This window comes from Pseudophryne corroboree, chromosome 4 (assembly GCF_028390025.1).
Source record: "Pseudophryne corroboree isolate aPseCor3 chromosome 4, aPseCor3.hap2, whole genome shotgun sequence".
NCBI lineage: Eukaryota > Metazoa > Chordata > Amphibia > Anura > Myobatrachidae > Pseudophryne > Pseudophryne corroboree.
In genome coordinates, this window is record NC_086447.1 from 794,592,728 (window position 1) to 794,608,790 (window position 16,063).

The window sequence follows — 16,063 nt, forward strand, 5'->3', positions numbered from 1 at the left end:
TTCAGTGAATGACCTCCCACTTCATTAACCGTTACTTCAGGCTTGCCTCCATTCCTAATAATCACCTTTCCTGCCTATGTGATCCTTGATTATAATGGTGTGTATTGTAATTTTGCTCATTTCTTGGTCTAGGGGGTCTAACTTTATGTGGGTTATTACAGTTGCTAGCACAATGCCCTTCTCTTTTGCACAGATCACAAATCCTTAAGTTCCTCCATGTGCCAATGGCCTGGGGTTTTGGTTGATTTGATGCCTCCTCAAACGCTTGGATGCTCATCACCATCAACCGCTTTCCCTGTACCTACCTGATTCCTTGGATACCATGATTATGTCGTTGTCTAGGGAGTTGATATACCTTCTGTGAATCTTTGATCATACAGTTAGATCTTTCCTAGGATCTGGGTAATCAGACATGATTGATCTCAATTCTGTCCGGGACCAGGGATGGCGCATTGCACTGTCCTTGACGGGAATGGTTCCCTGATCGTCAGTCTTCCCATTGGGGACTGTGATCACCCTGACAGGACTAAACTCAATTACATCACCTTGTTTTGGTCTTATAATATGGGGTACATTTGTTTGTGCGTGATATAAAACATTGTACGTACCTGTGGACACGACCTCACCTGACCCTCCGTTAGGGGGTTTGATTATTGCCTTTACCAATTTGGTCGTGTCCACCTGGATGTCTTGTAGGATGGCTTCTGGAAGAGGTGCCGACATCGTTCTGGGCTCACTTTCTTGTTTGTATTCCTGAGGGAGGTTTGACATGGGGTGCAGCTTGCACAGGTTAATAGTTGTACATTCAACAGTATTACAATAATCATTGTTACATTTATTACACTTATTCTTATAATCTATATTACAGTTGCTAAGAGCGTTTTTATTGTTCACCCTTGTGTCTTTCTCTCCGCAATCAACCCCTCTCCTGATGCCACTGTCTCTCCTCTCAAGATAAGAGTCAGAAAAGTCAATAGACTCTTTTTGTAATTCACTTTCCTGTTGCCATAACTGTAAATATTCATAATGTTTATTTTGTCTCTTCGTTGGTTCAATGAGACTTATCCTCCTCCTTAAATTTTGTAACACTACTGGACTGAAGCTACCTATTCTTGGGAATTTGTCCCTGTCTTGTACAGTCATTCTCTCCCATTCATCACATAAAACCTCTGTGTGACTACCGTATTTTTCACACATTACATATCGTGCCGACCCAACTGGTCGGTTCACAGAATCAACTTGAACCAGGGTTGATCGCCCCCTACCTGAACAAATGGCCCCCATAATCTGCAGGCGTTGCTTATTCCTCCTTGAATATCAAGGCTTTCAGCGAACCCTTACAAACAAACCAAGATGTCCTTGGGCAGGCCGGCGGTGGTGGTTTATCAAGTACCCCACTTACTTCTCGCCCACGTTGGCCTGTGCTGCAATCACTGTAGCCAGAGCTGCTGTACCCAACCTAGGGCCCCTGTGAACCTTTATTTACTGGAACATATGAGGGTTACCCGCAGGACACTTACTCTTTCCAGTAAAGTTGGGGTTGTTAGATAGTTCCTGAGTGACCAGCGAACTTCCCTTCCAAAAATAAAAAATTACACAAATCACGTCAGAATGTACAGATAGCGTTTGTGACCACTTTACTCTAATGGTATTAGGTCAGATTACTAACTACTGCACACAATTACGTGCGGTCCAATCGTTCAGTACACGAGCACTACTTGTCATGTACTGAAAGACCAATGGAATCGATGTTTCCGGCCGCGATTCCTTCAGCAAGAGCTTGTATGGCCTATATGGGTTCTGCACCAACACCCCAGGCGTTGTGCCACTGTACTTTTATAGCGGACCTCTTTGTCTATTTTACCTGTTACCTTATGACCTCCTGGTCTGTTACCTTATGACCTCCTGGTCTGTTACCTTATGGTCCGCTATACTCTAATGCTCAAATATTATTTAACCAGGGATGCCTCCCTAGCCACCGTATATGTCACTTACACGTATGTCCCTTGACGAGTACCCGGCTTTCCTTTTGGTTCCACCTTACAGTTATATAAACTTTTGTATACAAAACACACTCACTCAACACATGTACACTTTGTTTCTATGTCTATTTCTGCGCAGAAATTGTCTTCAGGCCAAGAGTGTTACCAATTAGGAGCAGGATCTGTTAAACTAAATTTCAGATTTTCTAAAAATAGATTTGCGTTATTTACCGCGTCGCGTTATCTACCGCTGTGCGTTAATTATCGCCTTTGCGTTACTTCACTTTATCACAACTTGAGCTACGTGGGCGTAACCGGACGCTACGTTGCGTAATGAACGCTGCGTGCGTCTGCCTTTTGGATTGCGTACGCTAGTCTTTGTTAGCGACACGTGTACGCAATGCAAAGGATCCACCGTAACACAATATATTTATTTATCAATGTAGGTGATCCCTGATCATCTACCGCAATCCACACTGACTGCCTTGTATCTTCAGACAAACCGTGTGTTGTTCTATACTTTAACTATTACCTCTACTATTAAATAACAGCAAATCTCCTTTTAGCACTTTCTATCAACTATAAAATTTGGCAAACAGGAATAGTGATATACGAAAAATGAAATACACAAGTGAAAAGAAATGCAGGTATGTATGCGTACGCAAGACAAAAGAAAAATAAACAGTTTTAAAAAGACACAAGCGTTTTGTTCTTACTTCCGGTTACCGGGTTCCTTCAGCACTCTTTATCTAAGCGAAGCAGACGCTTATCCCGCCAGCACTATGAGACAATCTCCCACCCTTTGCTGGGGGATAATGTCTGCTGATCTACCTAGTGCAGATGTGAGAAGTATAGGACGAGCCCGCAATTGACAATGCTAAATTCCTTTGTCGTATAAACAACCCTTTATGAAGCTAAGAACACTGTACGCTGTTTACTTAAGAAGTACCGTAATGGTACGCTATCTGCGTAGCGATCGCTCAGCCGTAGGCGAGACGCTCAAGCGTCACGTTCGCTCACGGCCCAGTGATCACAGGACACGTTATTGGTTATGTCTAGGGGAATGATTCGCTGTAGCGTAGCATACGCTCGAGACCACGAGGAGGTCACCAGCGGCGCAGACGCTCACAACGCTATACCTTTATGTTAAAACCTTATACCAATGAAATACACTGAATACCTTAATGTGAGTACAGGGTGTAAATGCAACCTTGTGTAACCTGACTAACTACAAAGCTGCTTGAGCGTCACCGACGCTCAAGTGAACACTTAACACTATAGAAAATACACAGATACTGGTTTAGGTTCCAAAGCCTATTAACTGTATTATATCTAATATACTTGTAAAAGGGGATAACAGTACAAATGATACACTACAATATAACAGAGACTACCTAACCAGATAACTACACAAGAAATACAATACAATACAATTACTATTTATGGGAAAATGGAAGGGGAAGAGAAGAAGAGAGAGATAGAGAGAAATGGCTCATGATAACATTAAATAAGAGACAACATGGTTGCAGATAAAACTACACATGTGAGAGACAATCGCTGCGCAGTTAGTCAATGCTGAATACAGCATGGGATGGAAGCTAGACTCCATTTTGAGAAACCTCCACTTGATTCCAAAGACCACACCACATGGCTGAAAGGGGGAGGGGAAGACATCCAGCAGCAGCCATTTTAGATTTGCAGGTCCAAACACATGGCACTCTATACTAAACCACAATCACATAGCAGAAAACACAAGACTCCATTTTCTTCCAAAATGTCCAAGCCTCAAAACAATGCATATGTTCTGATTTTACAATTCCAAACCATCTAAAACACCTTTCACAATGTAATCCAACTTCCTAGAACCATCTCATAATTTCACACCCCAAACAACTTCAGTATCTCAATAACCAGAGCATATTCATCACAAGACCAGATCACAATGTAATTAACACAACCGTAACTGCATGGTGGTATTTATGATTAACAGGATATATATTATAACTAACCAGCACAATCTATTTTAAATCTCCATTGGCAAACAAATACCACAAATACTATGCTACAGATTGTATACTGTTCCAATTTATCACAGACTTCACAGAGTATCCACAAACACCCAACAATCACACAACCAAGTTACAATATCCTATTTAAACCAGAAAGCAATCTATCTGTTTCCTTATCTAGCCATGTGAGGTTCAATACTTAGCCTTTAGTTTGGAAGATGTCCTGGGGATTCAGCCGCCATGCTGCTTGGTGCCAGGTAGCTGTGTGTGTGTCTGTGAGTGTAGCTACATTACATCTGTTCTCTGAGGCCACACCTGACCACTACCTTCCTGTTTGACCAGTACCTGGGGGAGGGGTCTTTCTTTCTCCTTTGTATTGAGTCACCATTCTCTTTGTATATGCTAATCAGGTTCAGCCCTGAAAACTTAGTAAAAGGTTGTCTTGAGCATCATATTGTTCTAACAATATGATCTTAGCTTTTATACATATAATCATATCTATCCGCTGCAATGTCCCACAACAACACAACAGGCCTCAAACTAACCCACACCTGATTCTGCTTGCTTCAATACCAAACATGATGTGTTTATCTGGTTCGGTTCGAATGATACACATCCATGACATTAATTCATTAGCCAATTCTAAATCTCCATGATGTCTGGTGCTGTTCATTATTATAACCATGTACTGTATGAAACAAGTGCCGAATCCATCTCTGTGCCATGTCCGAGCAAATGCGTGTGTTTCCATATATTGCTGTGCTCGCTGCGCATATTTGCAAGTATAGCGACTTATATGTGTGCAGTTTATATGGTCTCTCTATGTAATATTTTTGACTTTGACATCGGCGAGAACGGGCCATCGCCGACGTAACTAGTTGCTGAATTGAATAGCGTCGGGAGCTAATTCCCGGCGCTATTCATTAGTTGCCGAATAGAATCGACCCCAATGTGCCAGGTACAGCACGTTATACACATTGCGCCAGGTAGAGGATCACTTACACATTGCAGCCACCACCTCAGACTCCCACTACTTGATGTGCAGGCTAGAGATGGTGTAATATGGCCAGGGAGAGAGAGAGAGGGGACAGGATCCAACCTGCTGTTGCTACTGGCTACTATTACATGTCTCCCTGCAGCTCAGCCTCTTGGGCTCCATGAGCTGAATGTTCAGAGCAGCCCTCACCCCTGGCTTGTGCCTTGCCCTGTCCTATGCTGGGAGCTGGCTGCACACAGTAATAACTGTATGGACACTGCGGCCCTCCCCCACCACCTCCGAGCTCCGTTCACAGCACAGCCTAATAAATCAAGCAGAGGCTGCCGCTGATCTCCATAAATCCCGGGTGGTAAGGGAGTGTGTACAATGAGAGCTTCGTGATGGATTACATAGAGAGGATCAAGGACGGACTTTGCTAGGGGATGGGAACACTAGCACTGACGTGCGGACACTAGCACTGACGTGCGGTAGTGCACTGTAGCCACCCTTTCCCTCCTTCACTGCCAGATCCTCCTGTGCGGTGTGCGCCTGGAACATACTCCCCAACCCCATCCCCGCTGCGCTTACTGAAGCATGCAGGATTTCAGAGGTGCGTGGCCCCCCCTCCCCCATGTGATTCATATCTAAAACAGCGCGTCAGCCGATCAGAACTGCAGCAGCGCCAGCACTGAACAGGCTGGTAGCTGCTGGGTTATGAATACACACTCACAGACGGTCACTCACTGTCGCGGCCAGAGCGCCAGGGAAGAGTCAAATACATTTTTTCTGAATGGGTGTGTCCCTGGGGACGCGCTCCACTCAGATTGGCTAGAGGTGTTTTGATTGATGTCTCCCTTGACCAAGAGGCTCCTTCTCCACATATTTAGTTCTCTCTGCAGCCGGACAAGGTAGAAATCAATCATTACACCTCCAGCCAATCCCAGTGGAGCGCGTCCCCGGGGACCCACCCATTCAGAAAAAGTGAGTCCCTGGACCTTCATATTGGGTAAAATACGCGCTATGCCGCGTTTTTGCGATCACTGGATATCATATCCAATTGAAGTGCTATATTATTTTTATGTTGTTGATAGCTAGTACATTATTATTTAGGCACCTCAAGGCTGCCACAGAACCATAAATAAAGAATGACCCTCTACTTCTGTAGGTAACACCCCAGTAAGTGGATTAAGTTCAGTGCCATTGAGGAGTCTATTTGGTATTCTTCCCAAATAAACTGGCAGAAACATGGTACAGCATTCCTTGGTGTTAAAGTATCTAAAGGTACCTTATCTCTGGCTGACGACTAAAAACTGTGGTCACTGGGAACATATTAATGAGGCTGCTAAACTATCCAATTAATCAGCACTATCTCTATTGCAACTAGGACGCATTTTCTGCAAAAAAGACTCCCGATGCTAGCAGTCTCGCAGGACCTGGCAGGCCGAGGAGGGATGTTTGGCGTGACTGCAGTAACGATGTATGAGGACACATCTGTATCCAATACCCAGCTATCAGGAAGAAAATGCTTTTGTAGATATTAGCAACAGCATTGGGACTATTTGAGCAGAGCGATTACTGGAGAGCTACGTGTCTAGATAAAAACCATGAACTTTCCCTGAAGTCATAAATACAACAAACATAATATTGGAGAGAAAAGTAAAATTCCAAAGATTGGGGTCCCTGGATGATGGTCAGCAAGCTTAAAAGTTTTGAACAAGATATGATCAAAATCCCCATGCTTTTATATTTGCTAGATGCACCCAGATTTGCAGTATATTATTGTTAGCGCTGATAACAACAACAGTCTTTCAATAATATTGGAGAACACTCATTACCTATTTTGCAAACATGATCAAAACCTTCCAGTAGCTCCTGTCCGGTAACACGTCGTAATTTTCTCAGTTTGCTTCCTAATTCATGAAATAATGGAACCTGCTGGTTTTTCATGAAACTGTCCTGCTTTTCTTTTAGGATTGCCTCTATTGACACAGACTTAATGTCTGAGTTCTCCACTTCTTGTGCAATAACTGTAAAGAGTCTCGCTGAGCTGCTCAGGTACCTGCAAAACCACATAAAACAGACCGTTAGTAACAGTTTACATTTTTTTTTCTTACAGTAAAAATGCTTACGTCAAAAAAAATAAGAATTTACTCACCGGTAATTATATTTCTCGTAGTCCGTATTGGATGCTGGGACTCCGTAAGGACCATGGGGAATAGCGGCTCCACAGGAGACTGGGCACAACTATAAAGAAAGCTTTAGACTACTGGTGTGCACTGGCTCCTCCCACTATGACCCTCCTCCAGACTTCAGTTAGGATACTGTGCGCGGAAGAGCTGACACAATAAGGAAGGATTTTGAATCCCGGGTAAGACTCATACCAGCCACACCAATCACACCGTATAACTCGTGATACAATACCGAGTTAACAGTATGATAACAACTGAGCCTCTCAACAGATGGCTCAACAATAACTCTTTAGTTAAGCAATAACTATGTACAAGTAATGCAGACAATCCGCACTTGGGATGGGCGCCCAGCATCCACTACGGACTACGAGAAATAGAATTACCGGTGAGTAAATTCTTATTTTCTCTGACGTCCTAAGTGGATGCTGGGACTCCGTAAGGACCATGGGGATTATACCAAAGCTCCCAAACGGGCGGGAGAGTGCGGATGACTCTGCAGCACCGAATGGGCAAACTCTAGGTCCTCCTCAGCCAGGGTGTCAAACTTGTAGAATTTAGCAAACTTGTTTGACCCCGACCAAGTAGCTGCTCGGCAAAGTTGAAGAGCCGAGACCCCTCGGGCAGCCACCCAAGAAGAGCCCACCTTCCTCGTGGAATGGGCTTTCACTGATTTAGGATGCGGCAGTCCAGCCGCAGAATGTGCAAGCTGAATCGTACTACAGATCCAGCGAGCAATAGTCTGCTTTGAAGCAGGTGCACCCAACTTGTTGGGCGCATACAGGATAAAGAGCGAGTCAGTCTTTCTGACTCCAGCTGTCCTGGAAACATATTTTCAGGGCCCTGACTACGTCCAACAACTTGGAAGCCTCCAAGTCTTTTGTAGCCGCAGGCACCACGATAGGTTGGTTCAGATGAAAAGCTGATACCACTTTAGGGAGAAACTGGGGACGAGTCCTCAATTCTGCCCTATCCATATGGAAAATCAGATAAGGGCTTTTACATGACAAAGCCGCCAATTCTGATACACGCCTGGCCGAAGCCAAGGCCAACAACATGACCACTTTCCACGTGAGATATTTCAAATCCACGGTTTTCAGTGGCTCAAACCAATGTGACTTTAGGAAATCCAACACCACGTTGAGATCCCAAGGTGCCACTGGAGGCACAAAAGGGGGCTGAATATGCAGCACTCCCTTAACAAAAGTCTGAACTTCAGGTAGTGAAGCCAGTTCTCTCTGGAAGAAAATCGATAGAGCCGAAATCTGGACCTTAATGGAACCCAATTTAAGGCCCATAGTCACCCCTGACTGTAGGAAGTGCAGGAAACGGCCCAGCTGAAATTTCTCCGTTGGGGCCTTCCTGGCCTCACACCACGCAACATATTTCCGCCATATGCGGTGATAATGGTTTGCGGTTACTTCTTTCCTAGCTTTAATCAGCGTAGGAATGACTTCCTCCGGAATGCCCTTTTCCTTCAGGATCCGGTGTTCAACCGCCATGCCGTCAAACGCAGCCGCGGTAAGTCTTGGAACAGACAGGGCCCCTGCTGCAGCAGGTCTTGTCTGAGCGGTAGAGGCCATGGGTCCTCTGAGATCATTTCTTGAAGTTCCGGGTACCAAGCTCTTCTTGGCCAATCCGGAACAATGAGTATAGTTCTTACGCCTCTTCTCCGTATTATCCTCAGTACCTTTGGTATGAGAGGAAGAGGAGGGAACACATAAACCGACCGGTACACCCACGGTGTCACTAGAGCGTCCACAGCTATCGCCTGCGGGTCTCTTGACCTGGCGCAATACTTTTCTAGCTTTTTGTTTAGGCGGGACGCCATCATGTCCACCTGTGGCCTTTCCCAACGGTTTACAATCATTTGAAAGACTTCTGGATGAAGTCCCCACTCTCCCGGGTGGAGGTCGTGCCTGCTGAGTAAGTCTGCTTCCCAGTTGTCCACTCCCGGAATGAACACTGCTGACAGTGCTAACACGTGATTTTCCGCCCATCGGAGAATCCTTGTGGCTTCTGCCATTGCCGTCCTGCTTCTCGTGCCGCCCTGTCGGTTTACATGGGCGACCGCCGTGATGTTGTCTGACTGGATCAGTACCGGCTGGTTCTGAAGCAGGGGTTTTGCCTGACTTAGGGCATTGTAAATGGCCCTTAGTTCCAGAATATTTATGTGCAGGGAAGTCTCCTGACTTGACCATAGTCCTTGGAAGTTTCTTCCCTGTGTGACTGCCCCCCAGCCTCGAAGGCTGGCATCCGTGGTCACCAGGACCCAGTTCTGTATGCCGAATCTGCGGCCCTCTTGAAGATGAGCACTCTGCAGCCACCACAGCAGAGACACCCTTGTCCTTGGAGATAGGGTTATCAGCCGATGCATCTGAAGATGCGATCCGGACCACTTGTCCAACAGGTCCCACTGAAAGGTTCTTGCATGAAACCTGCCGAATGGAATCGCTTCGTAGGAAGCTACCATCTTTCCCAGGATCCGCGTGCAGTGATGCACCGACACCTGTTTTGGTTTTAGGAGGCCTCTGACTAGAGATGACAGCTCCTTGGCCTTCTCCTCCGGGAGAAACACTTTTTTCTGTTCTGTGTCCAGAACCATCCCCAGGAACAGTAGACGTGTCGTAGGGACCAGCTGTGACTTTGGAATGTTTAGAATCCAGCCGTGCTGTTGTAGCACCTCCCGAGATAGTGCTACCCCGAATAACAACTGCTCTCTGGACCTCGCCTTTATCAGGAGATCGTCCAAGTACGGGATAATTAAAACTCCCTTCTTTCGAAGGAGTATCATCATTTCGGCCATTACCTTGGTAAAGACCCTCGGAGCCGTGGATAGACCGAACGGCAACGTCTGGAATTGGTAATAACAATCCTGTACCACAAATCTGAGGTACTCCTGGTGAGGATGGTAAATGGGGACATGCAGGTAAGCATCCTTGATGTCCAGTGATACCATGTAATCCCCCTCGTCCAGGCTTGCAATAACCGCCCTGAGCGATTCCATCTTGAACTTGAATTTTTTTATATATGTGTTCAAGGATTTCAAATTTAAAATGGGTCTCACCGAACCGTCCGGTTTCGGTACCACAAACATTGTGGAATAGTAACCCCGTCCTTGTTGAAGTAGGGGTACCTTCACTATCACCTGTTGTGAATACAGCTTGTGAATTGCCTGTAACACTGCCTCCCTGCCTGAGGGAGTGGTTGGCAAGGCAGATTTGAGGAAACGGTGGGGGGGAGACGTCTTGAATTCCAGCTTGTACCCCTGAGATACTATCTGAAAAATCCAGGGATCCACCCGTGAGCGAGCCCACTGATTGCTGAAATATTAGAGACGGGCCCCCACCGTACCTGGCTCCGCCTGTGGAGCCCCAGCGTCATGCTGTGGACTTAGAGGAAGCGGTGGAGGACTTTTGCTCCTGGGAACTGCCTGTATGCTGCAGCTTTTTTCCCCTACCTCTGCCTCTGGGCAGAAAGGACGCGCCTTTAACCCGCTTGCCCCTATTGGGCCGAAAGGACTGTACCTGATAATACGGTGCTTTCTTTGGCTGTGAGGGAACATGGGGTAAAAATGTAGACTTCCCAGCTGTTGCTGTGGAAACGAGGTCCAAGAGACCATCCCCGAACAACTCCTCACCCTTATAAGGCAGAACTTCCATGTGCCTTTTGGAATCTGCATCTCCTGTCCACTGCCGAGTCCATAACCCTCTCCTGGCAGAAATGGACATTGCACTAATTTTGGATGCCAGCCGGCAAATATCCCTCTGTGCATTCCTCATGTATAAAAGTGCGTCTTTTATATGCTCTACGGTTAGCAATATAGTGTCCCTGTCTAGGGTATCAATATTTTCTGACAGGGAATCTGACCATGCAGCTGCAGCACTGCACATCCAGGCTGAAGCAATAGCTGGTCTCAGTATAACACCTGTGTGTGTATATATAGATTTCAGGATAGCCTCCTGCTTTCTATCAGCAGATTCCTTCAGGGCGGCCGTATCCGGAGATGGTAGTGCCACTTTCTTTGACAAGCGTGTGAGCGCTTTATCCACTCTAGGGGATGTTTCCCAACGTGCCCTATCCTCTGGCGGGAAAGGGTACGCCATTAGTAACCTCTTAGAAATTACCAGCTTCTTATAAGGGGAAGCCCACGCTTCTTCACACACTTCATTTAACTCCTCAGATGGAGGAAAAGCTACTGGTAGTTTTTACTCTCCAAACATAATACCCTTTTTTGTGGTACCGGGGGTAACATCAGAAATGTGCAACACATTTTTCATTGCCTCAATCATGTAACGTGTGGCCCTACTGGAAGTTACATTAGTCTCATCGTCGTCGACACTGGAGTCAGTATCCGTGTCGACATCTGTGTCTGCCATCTGAGGTAACGGGCGTTTTAGAGCCCCTGATGGCTTTTGAGACGCCTGGGCAGGCACAGGCTGAGAAGCCAGCTGTCCCACATTTGGTATGTCGTCAAACCTTTTATGCAAGGAGTCGACACTGTCGCGTAATTCCTTCCACAGCACCATCCACTCAGGTGTCGACCCCGCAGGGGGTGACATCACATTTACAGGCATCTGCTCCGCCTCCACATAAGCCTCCTCATCAAACATGTCGACAGCCGTACCGACACACCGCAAACACACAGGGAATGCTCTGACAGAGGACAGGACCCCACAAAGCCCTTTGGGGAGACAGAGAGAGAGTATGCCAGCACACACCAGAGCGCTATATAATACAGGGATCCCACTATAAATGAGTGTTTTCCCTTATAGCTGCTTTATATTATATATATATATATATATATATATATATATATATATATATATATTTCTCTATCGTCCTAAGTGGATGCTGGGGTTCCTGAAAGGACCATGGGGAATAGCGGCTCCGCAGGAGACAGGGCACAAAAGTAAAGCTTTTACAGGTCAGGTGGTGTGCACTGGCTCCTCCCCCCATGACCCTCCTCCAGACTCCAGTTAGATTTTTGTGCCCGGCCGAGAAGGGTGCAATTCTAGGTGGCTCTCATAAAGAGCTGCTTAGAGAGTTTAGCTTAGGTTTTTTATTTTACAGTGATTCCTGCTGGCAACAGGATCACTGCAACGAGGGACAGAGGGGAGAAGAAGTGAACTCACCTGCGTGCAGGATGGATTGGCTTCTTGGCTACTGGACATGAAGCTCCAGAGGGACGATCACAGGTACAGCCTGGATGGTCACCGGAGCCACGCCGCCGGCCCCCTCACAGATGCTGAAGCAAGAAGAGGTCCAGAATCGGCGGCTGAAGACTCCTGCAGTCTTCTTAAGGTAGCGCACAGCACTGCAGCTGTGCGCCATTTTCCTCTCAGCACACTTCACACGGCAGTCACTGAGGGTGCAGGGCGCTGGGGGGGGGGCGCCCTGGGAGGCAAATGAAAACCTTTAAAAAGGCTAAAAATACCTCACATATAGCCCCAGAGGCTATATGGAGATATTTACCCCTGCCTAAATGTACTAAATAGCGGGAGACGAGCCCGCCGAGAAAGGGGCGGGGCCTATCTCCTCAGCACACGGCGCCATTTTCTGTCACAGCTCCGCTGGTCAGGAAGGCTCCCAGGTCTCTCCCCTGCACTGCACTACAGAAACAGGGTATAACAGAGAGGGGGGGCAAAATAAATGGCAATATATTAATATAAAAGCAGCTATAAGGGAGCACTTAATCATAAGGCTATCCCTGTCATATATAGCGCTTTTTGGTGTGTGCTGGCAGACTCTCCCTCTGTCTCCCCAAAGGGCTAGTGGGTCCTGTCTTCGTATAGAGCATTCCCTGTGTGTCTGCTGTGTGTCGGTACGTGTGTGTCGACATGTATGAGGACGTTATTGGTGTGGAGGCGGAGCAATTGCCAAATATGAGGATGTCACCTCCTAGGGGGTCGACACCAGAATGGATGCCTTTATTTGTGGAATTACGGGATAGCGTCAACTCGCTTAAGCAGTCGTTTGCCGACATGAGGCGGCCGGACACTCAATTAGTGCCTGTCCAGGCGCCTCAAACACCGTCAGGGGCTGTAAAACGCCCCTTGCCTCAGTCGGTCGACACAGACCCAGACACAGGCACTGATTCCGGTGGTGAAGGTGACGAATCAACCGTATTTTCCAGTAGGGCCACACGTTATATGATTTTGGCAATAAAGGAGATGTTACATTTAGCTGATACTACAGGTACCACTAAACAGGGTATTATGTGGGGTGTGAAAAAAAAAAAAAACTACCAGTAGTTTTTACCGAATCAGAAGAATTAAATGACGTGTGTGATGAAGCGTGGGGTGCCCCGATAAAAAACTGCTAATTTCAAAGAAGTTATTGGCTTTATACCCTTTCCCGCCAGAGGTTAGGGAGCGCTGGGAAACACCTCCTAGGGTGGACAAAGCGCTAACACGCTTATCAAAACAAGTGGCGTTACCCTCTCCTGAGACGGCCGCACTTAAAGATCCATCAGATAGGAGGATGGAAAATATCCAAAAAGGTATATACACACATGCAGGTGTTATACTACGACCAGCTATTGCGACTGCCTGGATGTGCAGTGCTGGGGTAGTTTGGTCAGAGTCCCTGATCGAAAATATTGATACCCTGGACAGGGACAATATTTTACTGTCGTTAGAACAAATAAAGGATGCATTTCTTTATATGCGTGATGCACAGAGAGATATCTGCACACTGGCATCACGGGTAAGTGCTATGTCCATTTCGGCCAGAAGAGCTTTATGGACACGACAGTGGACAGGCGATGCGTAGAGGAGTTATTTGGGGTCGGTCTATCGGATTTGGTGGCCACGGCTACGGCCGGGAAATCCACCTTTCTACCTCAAGTCACTCCCCAACAGAAAAAGGCACCGACCTTTCAACCGCAGCCCTTTCGTTCCTTTAAAAATAAGAGAGCAAAGGGCTATTCATATCTGCCACGAGGCAGAGGACGAGGGAAGAGACAGCAACAGGCAGCTCCTTCCCAGGAACAGAAGCCCTCCCCGGCTTCTACAAAAGCCTCAGCATGACGCTGGGGCTTCGCAAGCGGACTCGGGGGCGGTAGGCGGTCGTCTCAAGAATTACAGCGCGCAGTGGGCTCACTCGCAGGTAAATCCCTGGATCCTGCAGATAATATCTCAGGGGTACAGGTTGAAATTAGAGACAGAGCCACCTCGCCGTTTCCTGAAGTCTGCTTTACCAACGTCCCCCTCAGAAAGGGAGACGGTTTTGGAAGCCATTCACAAGCTGTATTCTCAGCAGGTGATAGTCAAGGTACCTCTTCTACAACAAGGGAAGGGGTATTATTCCACTCTATTTGTGGTACCGAAGCCGGATGGCTCGGTAAGGCCTATTCTAAATCTGAAGTCCTTGAACCTGTACATAAAGAAGTTCAAGTTCAAGATGGAGTCACTCAGAGCAGTGATAGCGAACCTGGAAGAAGGGGACTTTATGGTATCCTTGGACATCAAGGATGCGTATCTCCACGTTCCAATTACCCCTCACACCAGGGGTACCTCAGGTTCGTTGTACAAAACTGTCACTATCAGTTTCAGACGCTGCCGTTTGGTTTGTCCACGGCACCTCGGGTCTTTACAAAGGTAATGGCCGAGATAATATTTCTTCTTCGAAGAAAAGGCGTATTAATTATCCCATACTTGGACGATCTCCTAATAAGGGCAAGGTCCAGAGAACAGCTAGAGATGGGTTTAGCACCATCTCAAGAGGTGCTAAAAGCAGCACGGATGGATTCTGAATATTCCAAAATCCCAATTAATGCCGACAACTCGTCTGCTGTTCCTGGGGATGATTCTGGACACAGTTCAGAAAAAGGTTTTTCTTCCCGAAGAAAAAGCCAAGGAGTTATCTGACCTGGTCAGGAACCTCCTAAAACCAGGAAAGGTGTCTGTACATCAATGCACAAGAGTCCTGGGAAAAAATGGTAGCTTCTTACGAAGCAATCCCTTTCGGCAGATTCCATGCAAAGGGATCTGTTGGACAAATGGTCAGGGTCGCATCTTCAGATGCACCTGCGGATAACCCTGTCGCCGAGGACAAGGGTATCCCTTCTGTGGTGGTTGCAGGAGGCTCATCTATTGGAGGGCCGCAGATTCGGCATGCAGGATTGGATCCTGGTGACCACGGATGCCAGCCTGAGAGGCTGGGGAGCAGTCACACAGGGAAGAAATTTCCAGGGAGTGTGGTCGAGCCTGAAAAAGTCTCTTCACATAAGCATTCTGGAACTAAGAGCAATCTACAATGCTCTAAGCCAGGCGGAACCTCTGCTTCAAGGAAGACCGGTGTTGATCCAGTCGGACAACATCACGGCAGTCGCCCATGTAAACAGACAGGGCGGCACAAGAAGCAGGAGGGCAATGGCAGAAGCTGCCAGGATCCTTCGCTGGGCGGAGAATCACGTGATAGCACTGTCAGCAGTATTCATCCCGGGCGTGGACAACTGGGAAGCAGACTTCCTCAGCAGACACGACCTTCACCCGGGAGAGTGGGGACTTCATCCAGAAGTTTTCCACATGCTATTAAACCGTTGGGTAAAACCAATGGTGGACATGATGGCGTCTCGCCTCAACAAAACACTGGACAGGTATTGCGCCAGGTCAAGAGATCCGCAGGCAATAGCTGTGGACGCGCTGGTAACACCTTGGGTGTACCAGTCGGTATATGTGTTTCCTCCTCTGCCTCTCATACCAAAGGTATTGAGGATTATACGGCAAAGAGGAGTAAGACTAGTGGCTCCGGATTGGCCAAGAAGGACTTGGTACCCGGAACTTCAAGAGATGGTCACGGACGATCCGTGGCCTCTACTTCTGAGAAGGGACCTGCTTCAGCAGGGTCCTTGTCTTTTTCAAGACTTACCGCGGCTGCGTTTGACGGCATGGCGTTTGAATGCCA

General features: G+C 47.1%; 1 protein-coding gene across 3 annotated transcripts in view; it reads right to left on the bottom strand.

The window, feature by feature from the left end:
* LRPPRC (leucine rich pentatricopeptide repeat containing) overlaps nt 1-16,063 on the bottom strand; it is a 491,686-nt gene that overhangs the window by 461,497 nt on the left and 14,126 nt on the right. For all 3 annotated transcript variants that reach the window (XM_063918355.1, XM_063918354.1, XM_063918356.1), the window contains exon 2: nt 6,803-7,026. In XM_063918355.1, the coding sequence (XP_063774425.1) occupies nt 6,803-7,026 (224 nt within the window). The remainder of the gene's footprint in view (nt 1-6,802; nt 7,027-16,063) is intronic.